The sequence below is a fragment of the Heterodontus francisci genome, chromosome 6 (assembly GCF_036365525.1).
Source record: "Heterodontus francisci isolate sHetFra1 chromosome 6, sHetFra1.hap1, whole genome shotgun sequence".
Taxonomy (NCBI): domain Eukaryota; kingdom Metazoa; phylum Chordata; class Chondrichthyes; order Heterodontiformes; family Heterodontidae; genus Heterodontus; species Heterodontus francisci.
Window position 1 is genome coordinate 18,354,324 of NC_090376.1, and position 26,656 is coordinate 18,380,979.

The following is a 26,656-nucleotide window of genomic DNA, read 5'->3' on the forward strand; positions in this document are numbered from 1 at the left end:
TTTGTGCTTATAAAAAATTGTGTTTTCGTGCAAAAGTTTAATGATATATCTGGACATGCTTGAAATCTTACACTGTAACTGAACTAGCAAAATTTCAAGAATAATTTGTGTCCAATTTCCTGGTATCACCCAAATGGGAAACTTTATTCTATATTCCTATTAATTCTAATGTAATGCTCAACCCTGTTTATTATAACCTTGCTCACTTTAATTAAAATTGTTGCAGACAGAGTAGCCGGACAGCATTCCTTTATAGAATACATATTTTTATTTAGAACTTATGGATTAGTTAAATGCACTCAAGCTGTAAATGTGCCTGGGTTTTTTTGTGTAACAGAAGCCTCAGTTAAAATCTGGAGTCAGATGATTAAGATGTCTAGTTCTTAAAGCAGGAAATGAGTTCAGGAAGCATGATTTGAGTCAGCATTTACAACTTAAAGGTGCGATGATAAGCGATGAGTTCCATGCCAAACCACCAGTAGATCAATGAACCAAGTGGAGAGATATAGGAGGAGTATGTAAAGCTTGGCCCATATATCATTCCAGTTTTCAGAAATGGCCCTAATACTTCCTCTCTGTGTGGCCTTCCTTATCAGACTGCAGCAGGTGGATGGACATTCCACCAAGGAAGGTGAGTAAAGGATGGATTTTAATATAGGGAATAAGGTAAGGGAATAGTCCAATTGGTATTCAGAAACTAGAGTTGGGGCTTTTACATAACATTGCTTTGAAGCCATGTAATGTCTCTTGGTGAAGAAATCCACAGTCAAGGAAAACATGCCAATTGCTCCAAATCTAAAGCTCTGACATTATCAGCAACCCACTTTACCATTCCCATGGGGAGAAAACAGATTGAATCTCTTCTCCCAAAACGCCTATTAGAAATCTCTGCAATCTAGCCAAAATCGTATGTGACTTGTTCGATCAAGGTAAATCCGTGGTTCTGATTGTTGGTTAATTCTATATTCTTTGAGGAGAAATTTCACACAAGTGTATTTGAACTCAACGTGCTTTCAGCTGACGGATTTGGATAGATGGTTAGTGCAATATGCCATTGTTTTATACATTGTACAGCGAGCTCGCCACTGGTATCAGACCCACCGGCCGTCCATGTCTCCGCTTTAAAGACGTCTGCAAACGCGAATGAAATCCTGTGACATTGATCACAAGTCATGGGAGTCAGTTGCCAGCGTTCGCCAGAGCTGGCGGGCAGCCATAAAGACGGGGCAAAAGTGTGGCGAGTCGAAGAGACTTAGTAGTTGGCAGGAAAAAAGACAGAGGCGCAAGGGGAGAGCCAACTGTGTAACAGCCCCGACAAACAAATTTCTCTGCAGCAACTGTGGAAGAGCCTGTCACTCCAGAATTGGCCTTTATAGCCACTCCAGGCGCTGCTTCACAAACCACTGACCACCTCCAGGCGCTTATCCATTGTCTCTCGAGATAAGGAGGCCAACGAAGACATATGGTGAGTGATATTATTGATAATTAATGGTGCTTCAGAACAGGCAAATGGAATAAAAGGTTAGTATTGTTATTGGCATGTATCTTTTTATTTTCAACAATTTTTGCTCCAGAATTAACTTTGAGTGGAAATGTTAACCAAGAGAATACAATGCTGCTTGAGCAGCTATTGCAGTTGCACTGCTATTTATTATATTTAATATATTCTTCTTCCTGACTATGGGGTAGATTTTCAACTTGCCACCAGGCGCAACACTGACATTCCATTTATTAATACAAAGGAAAACTGGGTGGTTTCCACAACCAGTGGGTGATTTGCAACTCAAGCTTTAATTCCCCCAGCATGTTTCATTCAATTTGAGGTCTAATAGCTTCTCTTTTCTTGATGCAAAGTCACATGTTAAGTAGAAATAAAATGAAAGAGAAAAACTACAAATGCTGGAAACCTGAAACAAACATGGAAAACGCTTGAAGTTCTCAGCCACTTTATCAGCTTCTGAAGATAAAATATAGACAGGTTATCTTTTGTGTGAAAAGGGAAAGAAAGTAAGACTTGCACTTTTATAGCACCTTTCATGACATCCCAATGAAGTACTTTTCTTTTTCAAGTGTAATATAGGATATAGGATACACGGCAGCCAAATTGTATGTAACAAGGTCTCACAAATAGCAATGTGATAATGACCCAATAACCTGTGTTCATGATATTGGTTGTAGTATAAATATTGACCAGAACACTGGGGACAACTCCCTTCAAAATAGTGCCTTGAGAACGTTTATTTCCACCTGAGAGAGCAGATGGGAGCTTCAGTTTAATGGCATATTAGAAAGATAGTGCAATGCTCCCTCAGTATTGTACCTTAGTCTGAAGGATCTACATCTGAAACGTTAATCGGTCTTTACTCTTTATGTTGCTGATTGATTTAAAATGCTGTGTCTTTCTGCAGTCATTATGTTTTAAGATGAAATCAGCACTTTTTATAACTGGCTAATAGAGATATGGTGATAGCAAATAATCTGATAATCTGAAAACATTGCTGCAGAAATGATTAGTTTGTGTTGCTCAGAAATTTCCTTCGGTGGCTAATGCCTGTCATGGTTTGAATTTGAGGTTTCTTGCTAATCCTCTCACGGGTTAGAGATTAAAATCAGTGATTTTTTTGTTAAAAATAGAAACCATGGGCTGCATTTTGTGCCCACTGCGGGGCTCCTGGTGCTGGACTGAAATAACGGGGGGAATCCCGCATCGGCCAGCTGGGGCACTCACTACCCCACCCACATCCCCCACCCCCCCACCCCCCCGGAGCGATTCTATGCTGCTAGGCCAATTAACAGCCCAGTACTGGGAACCCCGTTCCTTTAAAGACGGGGATCCCACCTCCAGGAGCTGCTGGCCAATCACAGGGAGCAGTGGCCACTGCCAGTACTGCAGGGACATTGGACCCAGGCCCAGCGCTAGAGTCCTGATCCAAGGTATGTGAGGCGGTGTTGCCGGGTCCAGTCCGGAAGGCCCCGGAGAGAGGGTGGGGGTGGGAGGCTGGGTGTTAAGTGCAGGGTGAGGGTGGGGGGGTTTCAAGGAGTTCCAGATTTTCTGGGCGGGGGCCCTTCGTGGGCCACAGAGTGCCCACAGAGGAGGGCCCTCTCTCCCCATGCTTGCAGGGAGGTCGCCTTGTTTTACTGGGCGACCTCCCGTACGGTCGAGGCACCCCCCCCCCCCCCCCACCCCCTCACCCCACCATTGGTTAGATCCAGCGGTAACAGGAAGAGGCCCTTAAATTGCTGTTAATAGACCACTTTAGGACCTCAATTGGCCTTTGGATGGGAAGGCCGCTGTCGGCCTGTTCTGCCCCCGGAAAAATTACATTGTGACAGGGAGGTGATGGACCCTCCACCCCCCCCACCCCGCCTCCTGCCGCAATTCAATTGGCCCCCCCACCTCCAAACCCATCTCCGGTGGGGGGGGGGGCCCATAAAATTCAGCCCAATCTCTGAATTGGAAATAATTGGATGTATTTCGATGGTTTATGGTGTTTCGTGATGTCCCAAAGTACTTTACACCTAATGAAGTACTTCTGAAGTGTAGTCACTGTTATAATGTTGGAAACACAGCAGCCAATTTGAGCACGGTAAGATCCCACAAACAGCATTGAAATAAATGAGCAGTTCATATGATTTTGAAGTGTTGATTTAAGGATAAATGTTGACTAGGACAGCAGGAGAACTCCCTGCTGTTCTTTGTATAGCACCATGAAATTGTTTCTTTCCGCCTGAAAGGGCAGACAGGGCCACCACAAAGATGCTACCTCTGACACTGCACCACTCCTTCAATACTGCACTGAAGTGTCAACTTGGATTATGCATTCAAGTCTCTTTTCTGAGTGAGAGGCAACAATTGAGCCAAGTTTAATATCTAAATCGCAATGATTTGCATGTATGCCCAGAGGGTGTGGTGTTGGGATTTGAAGATGACAACATTAATAACTTATATTTATATATAAAAAGAGCACCATTAATGTAATAAAACATCTCAAGGTATTTCACAGAAGCATGATAAAATTAATTTTGACACCAAACCACATAAAGAGATATTCGGGCAAATGACCAAAAGCTTGGTCAAAGAGGTAGGTTTATGGAGCATCTTAAAGGAGGAAAGAGAGGTGGAGAGGTTTAGGGAGGGAATTCCAGAGCTTAAGGCCTTGGCAGCTGAAGGTAAATGGTGGAACAATTAAAATCGGGATGCTGAAAAGGTCAGAATTAGAGGAGCACGGATATCACAAAGGCTGTGAAACTCAAGCCGATTACAGAGATAGGGAATAGCCTGGCCAGGATGGTTTAGAAAATAAGGGCAGAAATTTTAAAATTGAGGCATTCCTTGAGCAGAAATCAATGTAGATCAATCAGAGAGCATAGGGATGATGGGTGAATGGGACTTGGTGTGGGTAAGGACACCGGCAGCCATTGACCTCAAGTTTACAGAGGGTAGAATGTGGGAGGCCAGCCAAGAGGGCATTGTCAATGTCAATGTTAGTGAACATTTTGTTAAAACAATTACCAGTATACTCTGAATGGAGGTAGGCTCAGGATTGTGGAATGGCAGAGGGAATGGGGGTACAAGTTCTCAAGACATTAAAAGCAGCACTTCAGATTGATAAAGCTATTTAGATCATGTCCTTTTGAGGCCCGTTCACGTGATCCCAGGCTGGACGTTAAATTTGTGCTGGGACCTCATTGGAGTGTTCAGGCATGCAGCTAGCAATACCCATGTCTTTTATTGGCTACATGCCTATTTGAGGGATGGCGGGGGTTGGTGGGTGTGGTGGGGAAATGAGGCATGGGAGTGTTAAGGCCCAGTCCTGGGAGAATGGCCTCAGCTCCAAGGAAGACGCACCTTAGCATGATAGCATTCGTGCTTCTCAGCCACCCATTCCACCTGTGCCCTTGTTGGTGCCACACAGCCAGTTGGGCCAGACTGACCTGGCCCACACTGAGTTGTTGGGCTCTCAAGGACCAGAGATGCTTGAGGTCTCCCACTACAGTCATCAGAAATCTCCTCATTGGAATCTCAATCGTCTTCCACCTCCCAAGCTTCAGCCACTGGAGAAACATATCATCGTAGCACTAGGATAATTGGTACGGTAACATTATGGTTATCTTACTGGACTAGTAATCCAGAGGCCTGGAATAATAATCTGGAGACATCAGTTCAAAGTCCCACCATGACCATCAGTTAATTAAAATATCTAGAATAAAAAACCATTATCAGTAATGGTATGAACTATGAAACTATCTGTTCCTCTTGATATAAATGCAAGTTGTTGTTGTCCTGGGCAATATTTATCCCTTAACCAATATCACCTGGCCATTATCACATTATTGTTTATAGGACCTTGCTGTGCACAAATTGGTTGCCATGTTTCCTACACTACAACAGTGAATACATTCAAATGTACTTCATTGGCTGTCCGAAGGTTTAATTATCTGAAGAGATTACACAAACTAGGGTTGCATTCCATGGTATTTAGAAGGTTAAAGGTGATTTGATCAAAGTTTTCAAGATATTAAGGGGAATAGATAGGGTAGATAGAGAGAAACTATTTCTGATGGTTGGGAGTCTAGGACTAAGAAGTATAGTCTAAAAATTGGAGCCAGACCTTTCAGGAGTGAAGGTAGGAAACACTTCTACACACAAAGGATGATAGAAATGTGAAATTCTCTTTCACAAATGGCAATTAATGCCATATCAATTGTTAATGTTATAACTGAGATTGGTAGATTTTTGCTCACCAAAGGTATTGAGCAATGTGGGGCAAAGGCGGGGATATGTAGTTGGGTCACAGATCAGTCACGATCTCATTGAATGACAGAAGAAGCTCAAGGGCTAAATAAACTACTCCTGTTGTTATGTTCCTATGCCCTATGTTCATAAGTCCTTTGAGACTTCCTGAGGCCATGAAAGGCAGTATATAACTGCAAGTTCTTCCTTTCTTTAGTATGTCTAATATTTCTACATTTGTGTGATTGATTGTTGGTGAGTGCCAGTGGGTCCATCGATATCTGTTAGCCACTGTAAAACTGTGTAAGTCTGTATTTTACAGCATGTCCAACGATCCTTATGCTTATCTCTCTCTCTGTATTATAATTCTTTCATTTATCTGGGTAAAAATTAAATTATGAATGAAGTAATATAAATAACAGCGCAAAATTGGAATTTCATCCAAAACTTCAACGATTAGATCACCTGAATTAATGCACAGGGGTAGACGGTATTCATTTGCTAGTGCATGTGTTACAAAAGTGCTTCCTTTTTTTAATATTTTATTTTTTGAGAACTTGTGTTAAAACTGAAAAGATTCCTTGGATGTGTTTTTTTTTTACCAAGTTCACTGACAGGACAAGATGTTGTTTGAAAGCCATCTGTGCTGGAGGTCACCTGTGATTTGGGCTCAGAAAACAGCAGAACCCTTGGTGACTTGGGGAAAAATGGTTACAGAGAAGCCAGATGTCAAGGTTTGTGGAGGTCTGTTACGGGTTTGGACATTGTTTCAGTTAGTTGGAGTGTGAACTGTTTGAAGAAAGTTGGTGTTTTCCTGTGAAGGAGAAAAGAAACCACCCAGCTCACCTCCTTCTCTACCTTTTTGGAGAAATCCTGCTAAGATCCAGTGTAGCAAAAAAAATCCCTTCTGCCGTATAGCTCCTGAGGAGCTCAAAAAAAATCCTGCAATTCAAGTGTGTGCTGGCGCCATATTTCTCCAAGAAAGTCTACTAGAATAAGTCAACATCTCCAGAACAGACTGCTTCTGAAACGATCCCAGTGACCCGTCTCCATATACCCAGAGGCCAGACCAAAAGAGGGACAACTGACTTCCTTCCATATCTTCTTTCGTTTTTCATCAAGAATTAGCAAGTATTTGGTCAAAGTAGTTTTTTTGTCTTTTTTTGTAAAAGACCTCTGCAGAGTGAATCTCTATATTTTCTTCAGTGTGTGTGTGAGTGTAATTGGGGAATTTTTAAAAAAGGGAACTTTAATATTTTTTAATCAGTGTGTTAATGCTCTATTTCATTACTGGTTAAGTCCAGGGAAAATGTTGTCACTGAGACCGCCCTCAATGCAGCCCAGTCTCTGCCAGTCATGGATGAGCTGGACGACCAGCCAACAAAATCGGAACTCAGTGATGCCATTGATTCTCTAGCCAGTGGGAAAGCCCCGGGGAAGGACAGCATTACCCCTGAAATAATCAAAAGTACCAAGCCTGCTATACTCTCAGCACTCCATGAACTGCTTTGCCTGTGCTGGGATGAGGGAGCAATACCACAGGACATGCGCAATGCCAATATCATCACCCTCTATAAGAACAAGGGTGACTATGGTGACTGCAACAACTACCGTGGAATCTCCCTGCTCAGCATAGTGGGGAAAGTCTTCGCTCGAGTCGTTTTAAACAGGCTCCAGAAGCTGGCTGAGTGTGTCTACCCAGAGGCACGGTGTGGCTTTCCAGCAGAGAGATCCACCATTGACATGTTGTTCTTCCTTCACCAACTACAGGTGAAATGCTCTGAACAACAGATGCCCCTCAATGTTGCTTTCATAGATCTCACCAAAGCCTTTGACCACGTCAGCAGACGTGGTCTCTTCAAACTACTAGCAAAGATCGGATGTCCACCAAAGCTACTAAGTATCATTACCTCATTCCATGACAATATGAAAGGCACAATTCAACATAGCGGCACCTCATCAGACCCCTTTCCTATCCTGAGTGGTGTGAAATAGGGCTGTGTTCTCGCACCTACACTGTTTGGGATCTTCTTCTCCCTGCTGCTCTCACATGCGTTCAAGTCTTCAGAAGAAGGACTTTTCCTCCACACAAGATCAGATGGCAGGTTTATTTATTTATTTTATTTATTTAGAGATACAGCACTGAAACAGGCCCTTCGACCCACCGAGTCTGTGCCGACCATCAGCCACCCATTTATACTAATCCTACACTAATCCCATATTCCTACCACATCCCCACCTGTCCCTATATTCCCCTACCACCTACCTATACTGGGGCAATTTATAATGGCCAATTTACCTATCAACCTGCAAGTCTTTGGCTGTGGGAGGAAACCGGAGCACCCGGCGAAAACCCATGCGGTCACAGGAGGGTTTCACATCTCTTGCTGCAATGTAGTTCATAGTCAGCTTCCTGACATTAGTCCCGAGTTGTACTATTAGTTTGCAATGTCCCACATCCAGTGCCATTACACATCAGCATGAGACTGGTCATGTAACTAAGCTGTAAGAGGTATTAAAAGAAAAAACAATGTTCCTAAAATTAATTGTAAGAATGAAACTGTTACTACATGAGATTTATTTCGGTTAAGCTTGTGTGCATTTTTTTTTATTCGTTCCTGGGATGTGGGCGTCGCTGGCTAGGCCAGCATTTATTGCCCATCCCCAATTGCCCTTCAGAAGGTGGTGGTGTTAGAAAGGGAGTTCCAGGATCTTGACCCAGCGACAGTGAAGGAACGGCGATATAGTTCCAAGTCAGGATGGTGTGTGGCTTGGAGGGGAACTTGCAGGTGGTGGTGTTCCCATGCATCTGCTGCCCTTGTCCTTCTAGGTGGTAGAGGTTGCGGACTTGGAAGGTGCTGTCAAAGGAGCCTTGGTGAGTTGTTGCAGTGCATCTTGTAGATGGTACACACTGCTGTCACTGTGCATCAGTGGTGGAGGGAGTGAATGTTTATGGATGGGGTGCCAATCAAGCGGGCTGCTTTGTCCTGGATGGTGTTGAGCTTCCTGAGTGTTGTTGGAGCTGCACCCATCCAGGCAAGTGGAGAGTATTCCATCACACTCCTGACTTGTGCCTTGTAGGTGGTGGACAGGCTTTGGGAAGTCAGGAGGTGAGTTTCTCACCGCAGGGTTCCTAGCCACTGACCTGCTCTTGCAGCAATGATATTTATATGGTTACTCCAGTTCAGTTTCTGGTCAATGGTAACCCCCAGAATGTTGATCGTGAGGGAGAGTTCTTAATGCCATTGAATGGGGAGATGGTTAAATTCTCTCTTGTTCGAGCTGGTCATCGCCTGGCACTTGTGTGGCACGAATGTTACTTGCCACTTATCAGCCAAAGCCTGGATACTGTCCAGGTCTTGCTGCATTTCTACATGGACTGCTTTGGTATCTGAGGAGTAGCAAATGGTGCTGAACATTGTGCAATCATCAGCAAACATCCCCACTTCTGAACTTATGAATGAAGGAAGGTCATTGATCAGGCAGCTGAAGATGGTTGGGCCTCAAACATTACCCTGAGGAACTCCTGCAGTGATATCCTGGAGTTGAGATGATTGACCTCCAACAACCACAACCATCTTCCTTTGTGCTCAGTATGACTCCAACCAGTGGAGAGTTTTCCCCCTGATTCCAGTTTTGCTAGGGCTCCTTACTCGGTCAAATGCTGCCTTGATGTCAAGGGCAGTCACTCTCACCTCACCTCTTGAGTTCAGCTCTTTTGTCCGTGTTTGAACGAAAGCTGTAATAAGTTCAGAAGCTGAGTGGCCCTGGCGGACCCTAAACTGAGCGTCACTGAGCATGTTATTGCTAAGCAAGTGTTGCTTGACAGCACTGTCGAAAATACCTTCCATCACTTTACTGATGATTGAGAGTAGACTGATGGGGCAGCAGTTGGCCGGGTTAAATTTGTCCTGCTTTTTATGTACAGGACATACCTGGGCAATTTTCCACATTGCCGGGTAGATGCCAATGTTGTTATTGTACTGGAACTGTACTGTACTTGAGTAGGCATTATATACCTGTGAGATTTAACACAGTGTTGTATGTGTGCCTTCTACATTGGTAGGTGAAAGTGGGCCTGCTGGGCAGATGAACTGTATCTATTACAATAAGGAGTATGTAAACTGCACATGGAAGCGGAATGAAGAGGCTGTTCATGGTGTTAATGATACATTTTATTACTGGTAAGTAAGTCTTGAATATGTGTCCAAAACTTTAATACTGTTCCCATCTCTTTTTCCTTAAAAGTTTGCGCACCTCACTTGCAATCCTAGATAGGACAGAAGCCTCCCTTCTAAAAGGCAATTCTTCTCTCATGTTAAATCTTCCTTTGCTACAAAATGTGTCCTTATTTTACTGATTCTGTTATGGTTTTTGCTCTTTTGAACTTCCCTTTCTTGCTCATTTTTAACTCAAAATATGCTTACATGGTCTTTTTCTTCATTGCATCCTCTCTGTTGAAATCAAGACTGATTGCAGAGTCTATTACTCAGCGTCACGCTATCCCAGAGCCTCAGGACTGTCAACTGCTTACCCTGATCATGTAGAAGTTCTATAATTTCATGTTAATAAGCCCTTCTGAGGAAGCTGGAATAACCTTTCCTGTAAATAGTGCCTTATTTCACTGGAGAGCAAGTAATGGAGCAGGAACAATGCTGAACCCTTGAATGAAAGTGCAAAAGCACTTGAATCCATAGGTTTTCCAGTTGACAATACTTCAATAAATGGCATCACATGAATCCTACATAAAGATAGAATCAGACCACACAGAAGGAGGCCATTCAGCCCATCATGCCTTGTCAGCTCTCTCAAAAGCCAATTTGTTCCATTCCCTGCTCTTTTCCCAGAGCCCTGAAAATGTTTCCCCTTTAAATAGAGCTCGACTTCCCTTTTGCATGTTACTATTGAATCTACTTCCACTTTCCTTTCAGGCAGTGCATTCCAGATCATAACAAACTGTTGAGTAAAGGATTTCTCCTCATATCCCCACCATCTTTTTGCCAAGTGTTTTAAATCTGTGTCCTCTCGTTATCAACCTTCCTGCCAATCAGAAGATTTCCTCTCTATTTACTCTATCAAGACACCTCTTAATTTTGAGCACTTTAATTAAATCTCCCCTTAACCTTCACTGCTCTAAGGAGAATAATCTCAGCTTCTCCAGTGTCTCCAATTAGTTGAAAGCCATCTTTTCTGGTACCGTTCTAGCGTTATGATCAGGTGAGGTGGGGTCAAAGGGCTCCCCTCTTGTCCCTCTCCTTGTTTGACCACAATAGGTTTATTTCTTTTTTAAAGTGGATATACTTGCCAATTCAGTGAGTGTTTAACTATTTACATGCTATGATCATTAAAAAAAGAACCAATCGAACAGGTTTTCTTGAGCTTAACAAAGAAAGAGGTTAGCTTTGTTGTACTTAAAATGATCTAACTAAAATAATAAACTATGCTCCAACTTTCACACACACACATACACATATATAGATTACAGAATGGGGAAGGATAGATTGCTCAGATTAGAGTCCAGAGCAATGAAAAGGGGGCATAAAAAGTCTGTGGAGTTTGATGTCTTGGCTGGCTTCAGGCTGAATTTGTGGACCTGCGGCTTCCAGTTTGCAGATGTGGGCAGCTAATTTGGTGGTTCTCTGGAGACAGTGATGCAGATGATTTCCTTCATAGGGTCTCTGTCTGCAGCAATGGTAGGCCTAGGTGGTTATGGCCAGCAGGCAGGGTCCGAAGCTTGTAATGTGGACTGGATAAAGAGAGAGAGTAGGAGGAGAGGCCCCACTTGGATCTTCTCTTGTCGGTGTCTAGCTGCTTGTCTGCTGCAAAGACAAACCAGCTTAAGCACACTGATGGTATGTCTGTTATATGAACATCACTCAGTGATTCAACATGATGGCTATCAGTGTGTATTCCTTCTTGCAACTTAATCAGTTCATGTCTAGGAACTCCCTTCTCTCAACCAGGGTTCCATTGTTCAAGTGATTAGTTTGAGTGGTTCATCTCCACCAATTTAGTGCCCCAAGTGATTGCCTTAATGTCTTGTTAATGGAAGCAGGACAGGTAGCTCACTCAGATTCACCGGGTTAGTGTTCTTGAGGGGAATGGGCAGACAACACGCCTCCACATAGGTGCTTTGGAATTTGGAATATAGTGATCCAAATTAGGGTGGCCATCTTAGCTGCTAGTGAAGTCACCTTTTATCTGCTCCTCATCATTCAACATTGACGTTTCTGTGACACGAGTAATCTCCTCTGCACCATCTTCAATGCCTTGACCTCCTTTCTAAATAATACTGAATGTTTCTAGTTCTTTCTATTGCACGAACAATTAAAAGATTAAATATGTGAAGTTGTAGCTTAATAAAATTCATGTAAATACTCGCACAGGTTTTCGCCGACTCGTTTACATATGAAGTTATGCAGCTTGAATGAAGAGAACCAAACATGTGGATTGAGAAACAAAAGGAAAGCAAATAAGTGGCTGTGGTTATATATAAAGACTTTGAACCATTTCACACTGCTGACACCGAGTTGCTTCCAACTTCAGGAAAATGGTATGAAGAATATGTGTGCAACAACTCAACCTGTAGTTTTAGAGTAAAGCGAAAGAGGGGGAGGAATTTCTGAAATGTATTCAGCAGAACTTCCTTGATCAATATGTTCTTTGCCCAACTAGAAAGGAGGCATTGCTATATCTGGTGCTGAGTAATGAGGTGGGCCAAGTGGACCAAGTGTCTTTAAGGGAGCACTTGGGTAAGAGTGATCATCGTATCATAAGATTTAGATTAGTAATGCAGAAAAGCAAGGAACGATACAAGGCAGAACAGCTAGGTTGGAAGAGGACTAATTTCAATGAGATGAGAAGAGATCTAGCCAGGATAAAATGGAAACAAAGACTGACAGGAAAAATTGTAACAGAACAATGGGCTATCTTTAAGGAAGAAATTCTTCTGGTACAGGCTAGGTACAGGGCAAAAGGTAAGGGAACCAAAAACAGGGCTCCTTGGATGATGAGATTAAGATGAAACAAAACAAGAGGGTGTATGACACATGTCAGGTGAATTCTTCATGTGAGAACCGCCAAATACAATAAATTGAAAGGGAGGTGAAAAGGAAAATTAGACTGGCAAAGACAGAATACGAGAATAGAATGGGAATTCAAAAATCTTCTACTGGCATGTAAATAGTAAGCAGGTAGTAACAGTTAGAGTGGGATCTATTAGGGACAAAGAGGATAATATATGCTTAGAGGCACAGGACAAGTCTAGAGTACTTAATGAGTATTCTGTATCGGTGTTTACTAAGGAAAGGGAATCTACAAAATATTGGCAGAAGCGGAGAGAGTAGAGGCAATGGTTAGGGTAAAAATTGAGAGGGAGGAGGTACTGGAAAGGCTGGCTATGTTTAGGGTAGGTAAGCCACCTGGTCAGGATGTCTTGCATCCCAGGTTGCTTAAGGAGGTTGGGGTGGAGATAGCGGAAGGGCTTGCTATAATCTTCTAATCTTCCCTAGATATGGGGGAGGTGCCAGAGGATTGGAGAGTGGCAAATGTGATATCCTTATTCAAGAAAAGGTGTAAGGACAGTCCTAGCAACTACAGGCCTGTTAGTTTACCATCAGTGGTGGGTAAGGTTTTAGAAACAATAATCAGGGGGAAAAAATAACAGACACATGGAGAGGTTTGAATTAATTAAGGAGCTCCATCCCAAATTTGTAAAAGACAGATCATGCTTGACTGATCTAATTGAATTTATTGATGAAGTAAGAGAGAAGGTTGATGCAGGGAATGCAGTGGATGCTGTCTATATGGATTTTAAGAAAGCATTTAATAAAGTACTACTTAAAAGACTGGTTAACAAAATTGAGGCTCATGAAATAGGAGGGTCAGTGTCCAATTGGATAAAAAATTTAGCTTAAGGACAGAAAACAGCCAGTCGCAGTAAATGGCTGTTTTTTCAGACTGGAGGATAGAAGACAGTGGTCTTATCTAAGGGTCACTGCTAGGACTGCTGCTTTTTTTTGAGATATATAAATGACTTTGATCTTGGAATACAGAGTAGAATTTCAAAATTTGCCAATGATACCAAATTTGAAGGAATGGCAAACAGTGAAGACGACAAAAAGCCATCTGTATCAGGTCATAGATCGGCTAGCAGAATGGGCAGAGAGGTAACAGATGGAATTCAATACAGACATGTGGGAGGTTATGCATTTTGACAGAAGGGTTAGGGTGAAGAAATATAGTCTTAATGGCACAGTTCTGAAGAGTGTGCAGGAACAGAGGGACCTGTGGGTGTAGTGCATCGATCTTTGAAGGTGGCAGGACATATTGAGAGGATGGTTCACAAACTTATGGGATCTTGGGCTTCATAAAACAAAGCATAGAGTACAGAAGGAGGGAGGTTATGCTGCACCATTATAAAGCTCTGGTAAGGCCCCAACTAGATTATTACGTCCAGTTCTGGTCACCACACTCTTGAAAGGGTGCAGAGAAGGTTTACCAGAATGGTTCCAGGAATGGGGGAGTTTAGTTACAAGGTTAGCTTGGTAAAGCTGGGGTTGTTCTCCCTGGAGCAAAGGAGATTGCGGGGAGATTTGATACGGTATACAAGAATATGACAGGTTCAGTCAGATAAGTTAGACAAGGAAAAACTGTTCCCATTAACTATTGGTACAAGGACTAGGGGACACAGGTTGAAGGTTTTGGGCAAGAGATGCAGGGGAAATATGAGGAAGAGACCTGGAACTCGCTGCCCACGAGGGTGGAGGAAACAGAGTCAATGGACACTTGAAGGAAATAAAACTTGCAGGGCTACAGGGATTGAGCAGGGGAGTGGGACTGACTGGATTGCTCCATGGAGAGCCAGCATGGACTCGATGGACCAAATGACCTCCTTCTATGCCATATATGACTCTAAGTACATTAAATGGCTCTCATGTGTCCAGTTTTGCTCTCCTCACACTGCGGGAGATATTGAGGTTTGGAAAGGTGCATACCAGGGCAACTAGATTAAATCCTACTTTGAAGCATATTGGTTATCAAGGTAGGCTCAAAGAGCTAGGTCTCTACACTTTAGAGAAGCATAGACTGGGGGTGAGATGATCAAGATTTATAAGATTGTTAAGGGAATATTGTGTTTTTGTGTCGACAGCTTGTTTCAAACAAATAGGTTAGGGAGGGCAATGGTCACAATCTCAAGTTATACAAAGCCAGGTCTAGGTTAGATGTTAGGAAATGATTCCTCTCTTAGAAAATAGTGGACTTATAGAACAGGCTGTCAACTCATGTGGTAAACACCAATTCATTAAATTCCTTCAAGCGAGAGCTGGACCTGTTTCTGGTTGGAGTAGAGGTCACCTTGTATATAAGGTAGGTACCACATGACATTAACCAGGGCCAGAGTGGTCTTCTGGGCTAGTTTCAATCATCTGAGGAGTTTGGAGAGGAGTTTCTCAGATTAATTTTTTCCCAAATTAGCCTGGATTTGTTTCTGGTTTTTCACTTCTTTCAGGAAACAACATTTCAGGTCAGTTGGGGAGTGTTTGTATTGTGAGTCACAAGCCATTGCAGTTGTGTGGGACAGGCTGGATGGACTAGAGGGTCTTTTCCTGTCAGTCATTGTTCATATAACAGCAATCGATAATGCTCCCCTTTCAACATTCTTCCGAACATATGATGGCCAGAAATACTGCTCCTGATGTGGCCTATCCAGTGATTCATAAAGATTAAGCAGAATTTCTTTGCTTTTGTACTCTATGCTAAGTTTTCAATTCTCTTCACCGTCCTCTGAGAGGCATTGACAACAGACTCAGATGCTTTCCCCAAAAGGTGGGAAAGAGAGAAAAATCTGGAAACAAATTGTCCAAAGTTAACTTCATGAAGCAATACTGTCAGAGACTTCAAAGCTGGTATGGGAGTACATTTCTCCAACGCTTCAAAATTACAAAAGGAAAAATGAAACAAGATTGAACTGCATAGAATTTACAGCACAGAAAGAGGCCATTTGGCCCACAGGTCTATGCTGGTATTTATGCTCCATTTGAGCCTCCTTCCACCTCTCTTCATCTAACCCTATCAGCATATCCTTCCATTCCTTTCTCCCTCATGTGCTTATCTAACTTCCCCTTAAATGTATCTATGTTTTCAATTCAACTGCCCCTTGTTCCACATTCTAACCCCTCTTTGGGTAAAGACATTTATCCTGATTCAGATTTACTGATTGACTGCCTAAGAATTCTAATGCAGTTTTGATTTGCATCTAATATACCTGCCTAATGCAATATTCTTTCACACTATTGTACAGGAACTCATAGATTGATAAGCCAAAAAACAGACACATCTGATTTGGACTGCACTTATTATGATGATCAATATGTAAACTGCACATGGAAGCGAAGCAAAGATGCAATGCATAATATGGGATATGAAATTTATTATAGGTAAGTTGTATTCAAGGGTCCATTTTCTTTCAGATGACAAAGGGAATTGATAAAGTGGATGTGGAGAGATATTTAGAGACTATGCTTAAATTCCCTGGAGTTTAGAACAATGAGAGGGGATCTAATTGAAATATATGAAATTTTTAAGGTGCTGGACAGGTAGATGTTGAAAAAAATGTTTCCCCTGGCTGTGGAATCTAGAATGTGGAGTCGCAGTCTCAGAATCAGGGCCAACCATTTAGGACCGTGATGAGGAGAAATTTCTCAACTCAAAGGGTTGTGAATCTTTGGAATTCTCCACCCCAGAGAGCTGTGGATGCTCATTCATTCAAGAGTATATTCAAGACAGAGGTCAATAGATTTTTGGGTACTAAGGAAACTAGGGATATGGGGATAGTGTGGGAAGATGGAGCTGAGGTAGAAGATCAGCCATGATCTTGCTGAATTGCAAAGCAAGTTTAAAGGGCCAAATGGCCTAATCCAGCTCTTATTTTTTTATGTTCTTATTTGTTATAACATCAGGAAGTGGGAATGGGAAACTCAAAGAGCTGTCATAGGTGTGATGCCTGGGGTTATTTTTACTTTTGAATTGAATTAAAACATAGGAGCTATTGACTGGAAACAAGAGCAACTAAATGTTAAAGAATGCTTGGGGGAATGAGTTCCTCTGGCTGGTAATTTATGAAAATTGTTCCGGGTATTTCCATTGAAATTGAAAACGCTTCTGTGATATATTGTAATATGTTTTATAAACTGCCTCTCAGCTGCCCTCTCTTTTGGGGGCTCTCAATAAAAGCTTCCAACATGGCTGCTCCCAGTTAAGACGTCATGTAGGTTTACACTGAATACACAACAGAAACATGGCGACGAAAGGATAGGATTTTTTTTGCATTTCATTTGCGAGATTACAGTCTGACGAACATTCTGACACACTTTTTGTAATTCCCAAAGTCGATTTTGAGGAAGTTTAAGTGATTTGAAAGATTGCTTTGTGTGTCTTCAATTCGTGTTCAGCTACAACTCAGTGAGTACGTAATTTTAAAAACATGGCACTGAAGACATATTTTGGGACAATGGGGGAATTCAGCCTTAACAAAGAGGACTGGTGTAATCACGAATGAAGGTTACACATTTGGCTGCAAGCTAATAGAATCCTAAATGAGGATACATTGTTTCCTCACCATGATGGGGCCACATGTATTTGAGGTGGTGTTAAACCAGTGTTCCCCATGAGACCCCAATATTTTGGACTATTCTGAAATAAATGAGATTCTGGACTCACATTAAGGCTTGGCTGGGAGACAAATTGCACTCCGAGTTGCATTTCATGGAAGGAAGCAGTTGTCAAATGAGTCTATTGCAGATTATATTCTTGAGTTAAAGAAACTGTCTCATCACTGTGGTTATGGTTCCAACTTAGAAGGCATTCTTAAAGCCACGCTCATTGGAAGTCTAAAGAACAGGAAAATCCAGGCCAAGCTTTTGAACAAAGAACAAAGAACAGTACAGCACAGGAACAGGCCATTCGGCCCTCCAAGCCTGCACCGATCTTGATGCCTGTCTAAACTAACACCTTCTGCACTTCCGGGGCCCATATCCCTCTATTCCCTTCCTATTCATGTATTTGTCAAGATGTCTCTTAAACGTCGCTATCGTATCTGCTTCCACCACCTCCCCTGGCAGCAAGTTCCAGGCACTCACCACCCTCTATGTAAAAAACTTGCCTCGCACATCCCCTCTAAACTTTGCCCCTCGCACCTTAAACCTATGTCCCCTAGTAACTGACTCTTCCACCCTGGGAAAAAGCTTCTGACTATCCACTCTGTCCATGCCGCTCATAACTTTGTGAACCTCTATCATGTCGCCCCTCCACCTCCGTCGTTCCAGTGAAAACAATCCGAGTTTTTCCAACCTCTCCTCATAGCTAATGCCCTCCAGACCAGGCAACATCTTGGTAAACCTCCTCTGGACCCTCTCCAAAGCCTCCACGTCCTTCTGGTAGTGTGGCGACCAGAATTGCACGCAATATTCTAAGTGTGGCCTAACTAAGGTTCTGTACAGCTGCAACATGACTTGCCAATTTTTATACTCTATGCCCCGACCGATGAAGGCAAGCATGCCATATGCCTTCTTGACTACCTTATCCACCTACGCTGCCACTTTCAGTGACCTGTGGACCTGTACGCCCAGATCTCTCTGCCTGTTAATACTCCTAAGGGTTCTGCCATTTACTGTATACCTCCCACCTGCATTAGTCCTTCCAAAATGCATTACCTCACATTTGTCCGGATTAAACTCCATCTGCCATTTCTCCGCCCAAGTCCCCAACCGATCTATATCCTGCTGTATCCTCTGACAATCCTCATCATTATCCGCAACTCCACCAACCTTTGTGTCGTCCGCAAACTTACTAATCAGACCAGCTACATTTTCCTCCAAATCATTTATATATACTACAAACAGCAAAGGTCCCAGCACTGATCCCTGTGGAACACCACTAGTCACATCCCTCCATTCAGAAAAACACCCATCCACTGATACCCTCTGTCTTCTATGACCAAGCCAGTTCTGTATCCATCTTGCCAGCTCACCTCTGATCCCGTGTGACTTTACCTTTTGTACCAGTCTGCCATGCGGGACCTTGTCAAAGGCTTTACTAAAGTCCATATAGATAACATCCACTGCCCTTCCTTCATCAATCATCTTCGTCACTTCCTCAAAAAACTCAATCAAATTAGTAAGACACGACCTCCCCTTCACAAAACCATGCTGTCTCTCGCTAATAAATTTGTTTGTTTCCAAATGGGAGTAAATCCTGTCCCGAATAATCCTCTCTAATAGTTTCCCTACCACTGACGTAAGGCTCACCGGCCTATAATTTCCTGGATTATCCTTGCCACACATCTTAAACAAAGGAACAACATTGGCTATTCTCCAGTCCTCTGGGACCTCACCTGTAGCCAATGAGGATGCAAAGATTTCTGTCAAGGCCCCAGCAATTTCTTCCCTTGCCTCCCTCAGTATTCTAGGGTAGATCCCATCAGGCCCTGGGGACTTATCTACCTTAATGCTTTGCAAGACACCCAACACCTCCTCCTTTTTGATAATGAGATGACTGAGACTATCTGCACTCCCTTCCCTAGGCTCATCATCCACCAAGTCCTTCTCCTTGGTGAATACTGATGCAAAGTACTCATTTAGCACCTCGCCCATTTCCTCTGGCTCCACACATAGATTCCCATCTCTGTCCTTGAGTGGGCCAACCCTTTCCCTGGTTACCCTCTTGCTCTTTATATAGGTATAAAAAGCCTTGGGATTCTCCTTAATCCTGTTTGCCAATGACTTTTCATGACCCCTTTTAGCCCTCCTAACTCCTTGCTTAAGTTCCTTCCTACTGTCTTTATATTCCTCAAGTGCTTCGTCTGTTCCTAGCCTTCCAGCCCTTACAAATGCTTCCTTTTTCTTTTTGACTAGGCTCACAATATCCCGTGTTATCCAAGCTTCCTGAAACTTGCCAAACTTGAGTAAAGGCAATGAGCTGACATGGAAGGGAGCTCTCCCTGGGGTCCTGGTCGATATTTATTCTTCAACCAACATCAGTAAAACATATTGTCTGGCCATTATCTCATTGCTGTTTGTGGGAGCTTGCTGTGTGCAAATTGGTTGCCGCATTTCCTACACTACTACTGTTGCTACATTTCAAAAAGGCTTCATTGGCTGTAAGGTGCTTTAGGATGTCCTGAGGTCATGAAAGGTGCTATATATATGCAAGCCTTTCTTTTTTAATTAAAAATTAATTGGGAACTCCAAGCTAAGCGTAATGACTGAGATTCTGCTGGCTGCCACTTTTAACACACTGATTAACATACCCATGTAAAACCCTTTTTATTAAAGCTACAGACTCACTGATAAGATGTGAGAAAAGACCATCAAACCTATTTCCTGTGACCATTTAACTTTGGTTGTAGATTAACTAGACTATTAAATCCTCACTGTCTTCCAGGTTCTCAAAAACTGTCCTGCACCTGAAGGAATGCAACAGATACTTACAGAACCAAAGTCACAATCTCGGCTGCCTTTTGAGGGAGGATGAAAATGTTTTCGAAACAAATTGGTTTTATGCATATGTCATTGATTCTAACCATTTCACAGTAGTGACACCTGAGCCATTTCTGCTTCTAGAACTTGGTACGGCCAATATTTTGGCAAAATATATGTAATTACTCTTCACAGTATGATAACTCCATTCACTGACAGTACGACAGTTTATTGGCCCTTTTTGTCTCCTGGAGGTTGCAATGCTGAAGGGTGGAAGGTGGGTGGATGGGGAAGGGGTTGGAAATGTCTAGTCATGATACTCCAGCCATCTTAAGTATCAGGCAGCCTTGATTGGCCAGCTGGTCCTGTCTTGACCATCACTTTCTTTTGTTGGTAACAGATAAGTGCTTAATAATAAATATCATAGGCCATGTGAAGGCTGAATGTTTATGGGTCATAGGTTAACATTTAATACAACTTCTTTAAAGGAGTAATAAAGTCTAAGAGGAATACCTGTTGTTGAAAGTAACCCCCTGTGTCTAGGTTTGAAATAGATGTATATGATGAAATTAATACACTTTTTCTTACTCTATGGTGCTCAGTCGTTTCACACCATTATTCTTCCAAGACATAAATCTGCTGATTTAATTTTCCTTTCCTTTTGGTAGAGCTAATACTGGATGGCTTTGACATCCTGCTTCTGTTCCTTTCCTGATTCCTAGACGATGGCTTCATTAGATCCTCTGTTTCGACTCTTCTACACCCGACCTTCTCCTTCAAAGCTAAAGACTCTTACCTTGAGCTACTTAAGCCCCACCTATCAGCACAGAATCACAGAATTGTTACAGCACAGAAGGAGGCCATTTGGCCCATCATGTCTGTGCCAGCTCTCTGAAAGAGCAACACCCTTCCTCTGCCTTCTCCCCGTAACCCTGCACATTCTTCCTTTTCATATAATTGTCTAATTCCCCCCTGAAGGCTTCAATTGAACCTGCCTCCACCACGTTCTCAGGCAGCACATACCAGACGTTAACCACTCATTGCGTGAAAATTTTTTTCCTTATATCACTTTTGCTTCTTTTACCAAATACTTTAAATCTGTGCCCTCTTGTTCTCGATCCTTTCACAAATGGGAACAGTTTCTCTCTATTTATTCTGTCCAGACCCCTCATGATTTTGAATACCTCTATCAAATCACCTCTCAGACTTCTCTTCTCCAAGGAAAACAGTCCTAACTTCTCCAATCTATCTTCATAACTGAAATTCCTCATCCCTGAAACCATTCTCGTGAATCTTTTTTGTACTCTCTCCAACGCCCTCACGTCTTTCCTCAAGTGTGGTGCCCAGAATTAGATGCAATACTCCAGCTGAGGCTGAACTAGTGTCTTATACAAGTTCAACATAACTTCCTTGCTCTTATACGCTATGCCCCTATTAATAAAGACCAGTAGACTGTATGCTTTATTAACTATGCTCTCAACCTGTCCTGCCACCTTCAATGACATATGCACATATACACCTAAATCCCTCTGCTCGTGCACCCACTTTAGAATTGTACCCTTTATTCTATATTGTCTCTCCATGTTCTTCCTACCAAAATGAATCACTTCACATCTCTCTGCATTGAACTTCTTCTGCCACCTGTCTGCCCATTCCACCAACTTGTCCATGTCCTTTTGAAGTTCTACACTATCCACCTCACAGTTCACAATGCTTCCAAGTTTCGTATTATCTGCAAACTTTGAAATTGTGCCCTGTACACCAAGGTCTAGGCCATTAATATATATCAGAAAAAGCAAGGGTCCCAACACTGATCCCTGGGGAACTCCACTACAAACCTTCCTCCAGCCCGAAAAACATCCATTAACTACTACTCTTTGTTTCCTGTCACTCAGCCAATTTCATATCCATTTTGCTCCCGTCCCTTTTATTCCATGAGCTACAAGTTTGCTCCTAAGTCTGTTGTGTGGCACTGTATTAAATGCCTTTTGAAAGTCTATGTACACCACATCAACAGCATTGCCCTCATCAACCCTCTCTGTTACCTCCTCAAAAAAATCCAGCAAGCTAGTTAAACATGATTTTCCCTTAAGAAATCCATGCTGGCATTCCTTAATTAACTTTGTATCATCCTTTGTATTGTGATAACTTTTCCTCACCTGACACTTTGTATGGTGCCCTCTCCCATTGTTGTTTAGTACTTTCCTAGGGCTCTACTTTAGGCTTTTAGAGCACCATCCTATAGCCCCAAACTGCATCTAACACTCGGCCATCACTCTGCATTATGTTTTCTTCACTTGTCACTCCATGCTTCTGCTGGTATAATATTTTCCAATGCTTACTTTGCTCAGTTAAATAAAGTCCATGATAGTGCAGAGCCAGCAGGTAGCCACACTCATAGGAATACAGGAACGTAGCAACAGGAGTAGGACATTTAGCCCTCGAGCTTGTTCCACCATTCAATTAGATCATGGCTGATCTGTGACCTAACTCCACAGACCCACATTTGCCCCTTATCGCTTAATACCATTGGTTAACAAAAACCTATCTATCACAATTTTAAAATTAACAATTGATCAAGCATCAACTGCCGTTTGCGGAAGAGGTTCCAAACTTATACCGCCCTTTGTGTGCAGAAGTGTTTCTTAATTTCATTCCTGAAAGGTCTGGCTCTAATTTTTAGACTTTACCCCCTAGTCCTTGACTCCTCAACCAGCAGAAGTAGTTGTCTCTATCTAACCTATCTGGTCTCTCTAAGATCAAAGGGTGTGTGGGTCAGTTCCAAGACTATGGCCTTCATGTGCAGTATTTTGCTGGACCCACAGGATTGGTGAACTTACTCCAGTGTTTCACATTGGCCTATGTTCCTACAACAGACCATTGCTCGCAAAGAGCCAATGTAGACTAGATGTGTTGAATGGTCTCCTTCTGTGCTGTAAACTTCAATGGTTCTGGCTCTGTTTGAGTCAGTTTCTTCTTTTCCTATTTTTGTCTTTCTTATCTTCTACCTCTTAGCTCAGAAGAGAAGTTAGGATCACAAACTCCTGCCCCTCACCTCTGACTAAATGATATCATATAAAACTTTCACTTCAGAAGAAGGCTGTTGAATCTGTGCTGATGCAATCTTCCTTGACTGCTCAACTCTCATTTCTGTGCTCTTTCCCTATATTTCATTATATCTTCCTACTTCAAGAGTTTACATCATTTCCCCTTGAGTATCATGATTGTCTTAGCTCCTGCATCCTAATATGTTAAAATATCCTTTTGATTTAAGGGTGTTATGATGTGCCCTGTCAACTCAAGTGGGCTTGTAGCAAATACATTGTTGTTCACTGATAACAAAAAAATCTGTTGCAAAACGGAGGCTGAAGATAACTTTGTTACAACCATTTATATCAACTAAAGCAATGTATCAGGAATAAATGCGTGGGATGGAGAGAAGGTGTGAGATGCTGAGCAAGAGGCCAGTTAACTATAGCTCACATTTGGACAGGAAAGCTCTTTGGCATTCACTGCCCTATAAGTCCCTGCTCACAGGTAACCCTTGTTCTTAATGTGAAATATTAAGCACAACATTTTCAGTGCATCTGCCACTTGCTGTACTCATGCTAAGAAATAAACCCTGGTTAATAACTGCTTTTCTCAAAGAGGATATGAAATCCATCTACTAATACCATCATCTCTTGCCAGCATCTCTTCTTGGTAGTCTATCAATCTAAGATCTTGGCTTGGTATTACTCTAAGATCTCTGCCAATGTGACTCCAGTTACTGTGCTCGCCATATCAGCCCAGTACCGATTTTCCCTTTCCTCATGTGGCAGGTGTCAAGTGTTAGCCAGTTGCATCCCCAGTGCGACACAGCTGAGATAGGGAACTTAGTGAAGTGGGGGAATCAAAGCTGTGACCTTCAGCTCCATGGAGCTACCTACTATTGCTTTCTTGGGGCTGGATTTTGTGAAGAAGGTGGGGCTCCCAACGTCAGGCCAAAATGGCAGGAGGAAACCCGTCTCAGAATTTCTGATCCCCCACCAACCCCCCGCCCCACCCGGAGAGATCCACCCTCATTTTTCTGCCAAAGTGTCCCACGCCAGATCCCCATCCCTTTAAAGAGCCGCCGGCCAATCACATCACCCATGGACATTCAATGGTAACACTCTCCACTTGCCTGGATGATTGCAGCTCCAAAAGCACTCAAGAAGCTCGACACCATTCAGGACAAAGCAGCCTGTTGGTTGGCACTTCATCCACCACCTTCAACATTCACTCCCTCCACCACCAACGCACAGTGCCAGCAGTGTGTACCATCGACAAGATGCACTGCAGTAACTCACCAAGGCTCCTTCAACAGCACCTTCCAGACCTGTGACCTCTACCACCTCGAAGGACAAGAGCAGCAAATACATGGGAACACCACCACCCGCAAGTGCCTCTCCAAGCCACACACCATCCTGATGTGGAACTATATCGCCATTCCTTCACTGTTGCTGGGTCAAAAACCTGGAATTCCCTTTCTAACAGCACTGTTGGTATACCTACTCCCCTTGGACTGCAGCGCTTCAAGAAGGCGGCTCAGCACCACCTTCCCAAGGGAAATTAGGGATGGGCAATAGATGCTGGCCTAGCCAGCAATGCACACATGCCATCAAAGAATGAAAAAAATGTCTCAGCAGTGCCACCAGGAGCAGTGGCCCCTGCCAGTATTGCAGAGGCCTTGGACCCAGGACCAGTGCTGGAAACCCAGACCTCAGGTAAGTGAGGCGAGGTTGCCAAGGCCAGTCTGGAAGGCCCTGGTGAGGAGAGTCAGGGCAGGGTGTAGTTGTAAGACCCAGGGGGATAGGGGTCCTGGGAGATGCGTTGTTTCCCAGCCAGGGCCATTCATGGGCCACAGATTGCCCCCTGTGTTTCACAAGGTGCCCTCCCCACGTGGCAGAGGTATCCCCGACCACTAATTAGATCTGCTAATAGGCCACTTAAAGGCCTTAATTGGCCTCTGTGTGGGAAGGCCATCTTCAGCCTATCCCATCCCAGGCAAGATTGCTTGGCAACGGGGCAGTGATGGGCTTTCAGCCCCCTGCGACTTGTCGCCTTCTCTGGGCCTCCCTGCCTCCAACCCCACCTCAGGGGGGCCCATAATATCCATCCCTTGAGTTCAAATTTCCTCTTTCTGTGTTCATTCAGTGAATTCTATATGTTTGTTACAATTATTGTTAATTTAGAAATAAGGCAAAGCCAGTCACTTCCTTTATGTGTAACGATGGCTCACTTAATAAGTGTTGTTGATGTTTTGATGACCTTGAGTTGTTGATCAGCCAAATGGTCACATGGCCATCTTTACAGGTGCTTCCATTCCAGTGTGCGATAGATGGATAACACATATCTGATTAACCAGTGTATCTGGAGATTGTAGAGCACCATGATCTGTGTAGCATGACACAATCTTGGAAAAAGCAGTCCACTTAATCAACAGCCCATCCACCACCTTAAACATCCATTCCCTCCACCACCGGCACACCGTAGTGGCTGTAGTGTGTACTATCCACAGGATGCACTGCAGCATCTCACAAAGTCTTCTTCAACAGCTTCTTTCTAATCAGTAGCATCCAGGGCAGCAGGTGCATGGGAACACCACCACCTCCAAGTTCCCTTCCAAGTGACGCATCCTCCCGACTTGAACATATATTGGCCGTTCCTTCATTGTCGCTGGGTAAAGGTCCTGGATCTCCCTCCCTAACAGCACTGTAGAAGCACCTTCACCACATGACTGCAGCTGTTCAAGATGATTCATCTCCACCTTTCCACGTGCAACTAGGGGTTGGACAATAAATGGTGGCCTTGCTAGTGATGAGTCATATGTCAAGAATTAATTTAAAGAATCAAACAGCCAGCACCTTTAAGCAAAAACCTATATACGGAAGATTAGTCTGCGACAAGTTAACTGTCTCTCCTTTGCAGGGAACGTTCTGCGTTCCACAGTGCAATCAATGTATAGGTTACATTTTATGGATATTCTAATGTGGTACTGAATCTAATTATTTCAGTTAAAGTGAATCCACCAGAAAAGCTGAGTGCTACACTTTCCGGGAAGGAGGAGGTTTCATTGACCTGGGATGTACCAAAGAATCTGAAGCCAGACTGGCTTCAGTATGAGATGGAATATAAAAGCAACATGGACTCAGACTGGCAGGTTTGTGCATTACACACTGCATGCTAGGCACCCTTGTGCTATGAACTCACCTGTAACTTGATATTAAAATTTGCACTCGTGTGTTTAAATCCCTCTATGGCTTCACCCCTTTCTATTTCAGTGACCTCCTCTGACCCTATAACCCTCCGAGGTCTCTGTGCTCCTCTAATTCTAGCCTCTTGTTCATTCCTGATTTTCTTCACTCCACTATTGGTGGCCTAAGCCTAAGCTCTGAAATTCTGTCCCTAAACCTCCCTGCCT

The 26,656-nt window shown here is 43.1% G+C and overlaps 1 protein-coding gene across 1 annotated transcript in view; it reads left to right on the forward strand.

Annotated features, from left to right (window-relative positions):
* The first annotated feature begins 490 nt into the window (after positions 1–490).
* crlf2 (cytokine receptor like factor 2) overlaps positions 491–26,656 on the forward strand; it is a 42,014-nt gene continuing 15,848 nt past the window's right edge. The window contains exons 1-6 of the mRNA XM_068032783.1: positions 491–631; positions 9,801–9,918; positions 12,121–12,287; positions 16,038–16,173; positions 20,177–20,361; positions 26,250–26,395. Of these exons, the coding sequence (XP_067888884.1) occupies positions 556–631; positions 9,801–9,918; positions 12,121–12,287; positions 16,038–16,173; positions 20,177–20,361; positions 26,250–26,395 (828 nt within the window). The 5' untranslated portion in view covers positions 491–555. The remainder of the gene's footprint in view (positions 632–9,800; positions 9,919–12,120; positions 12,288–16,037; positions 16,174–20,176; positions 20,362–26,249; positions 26,396–26,656) is intronic.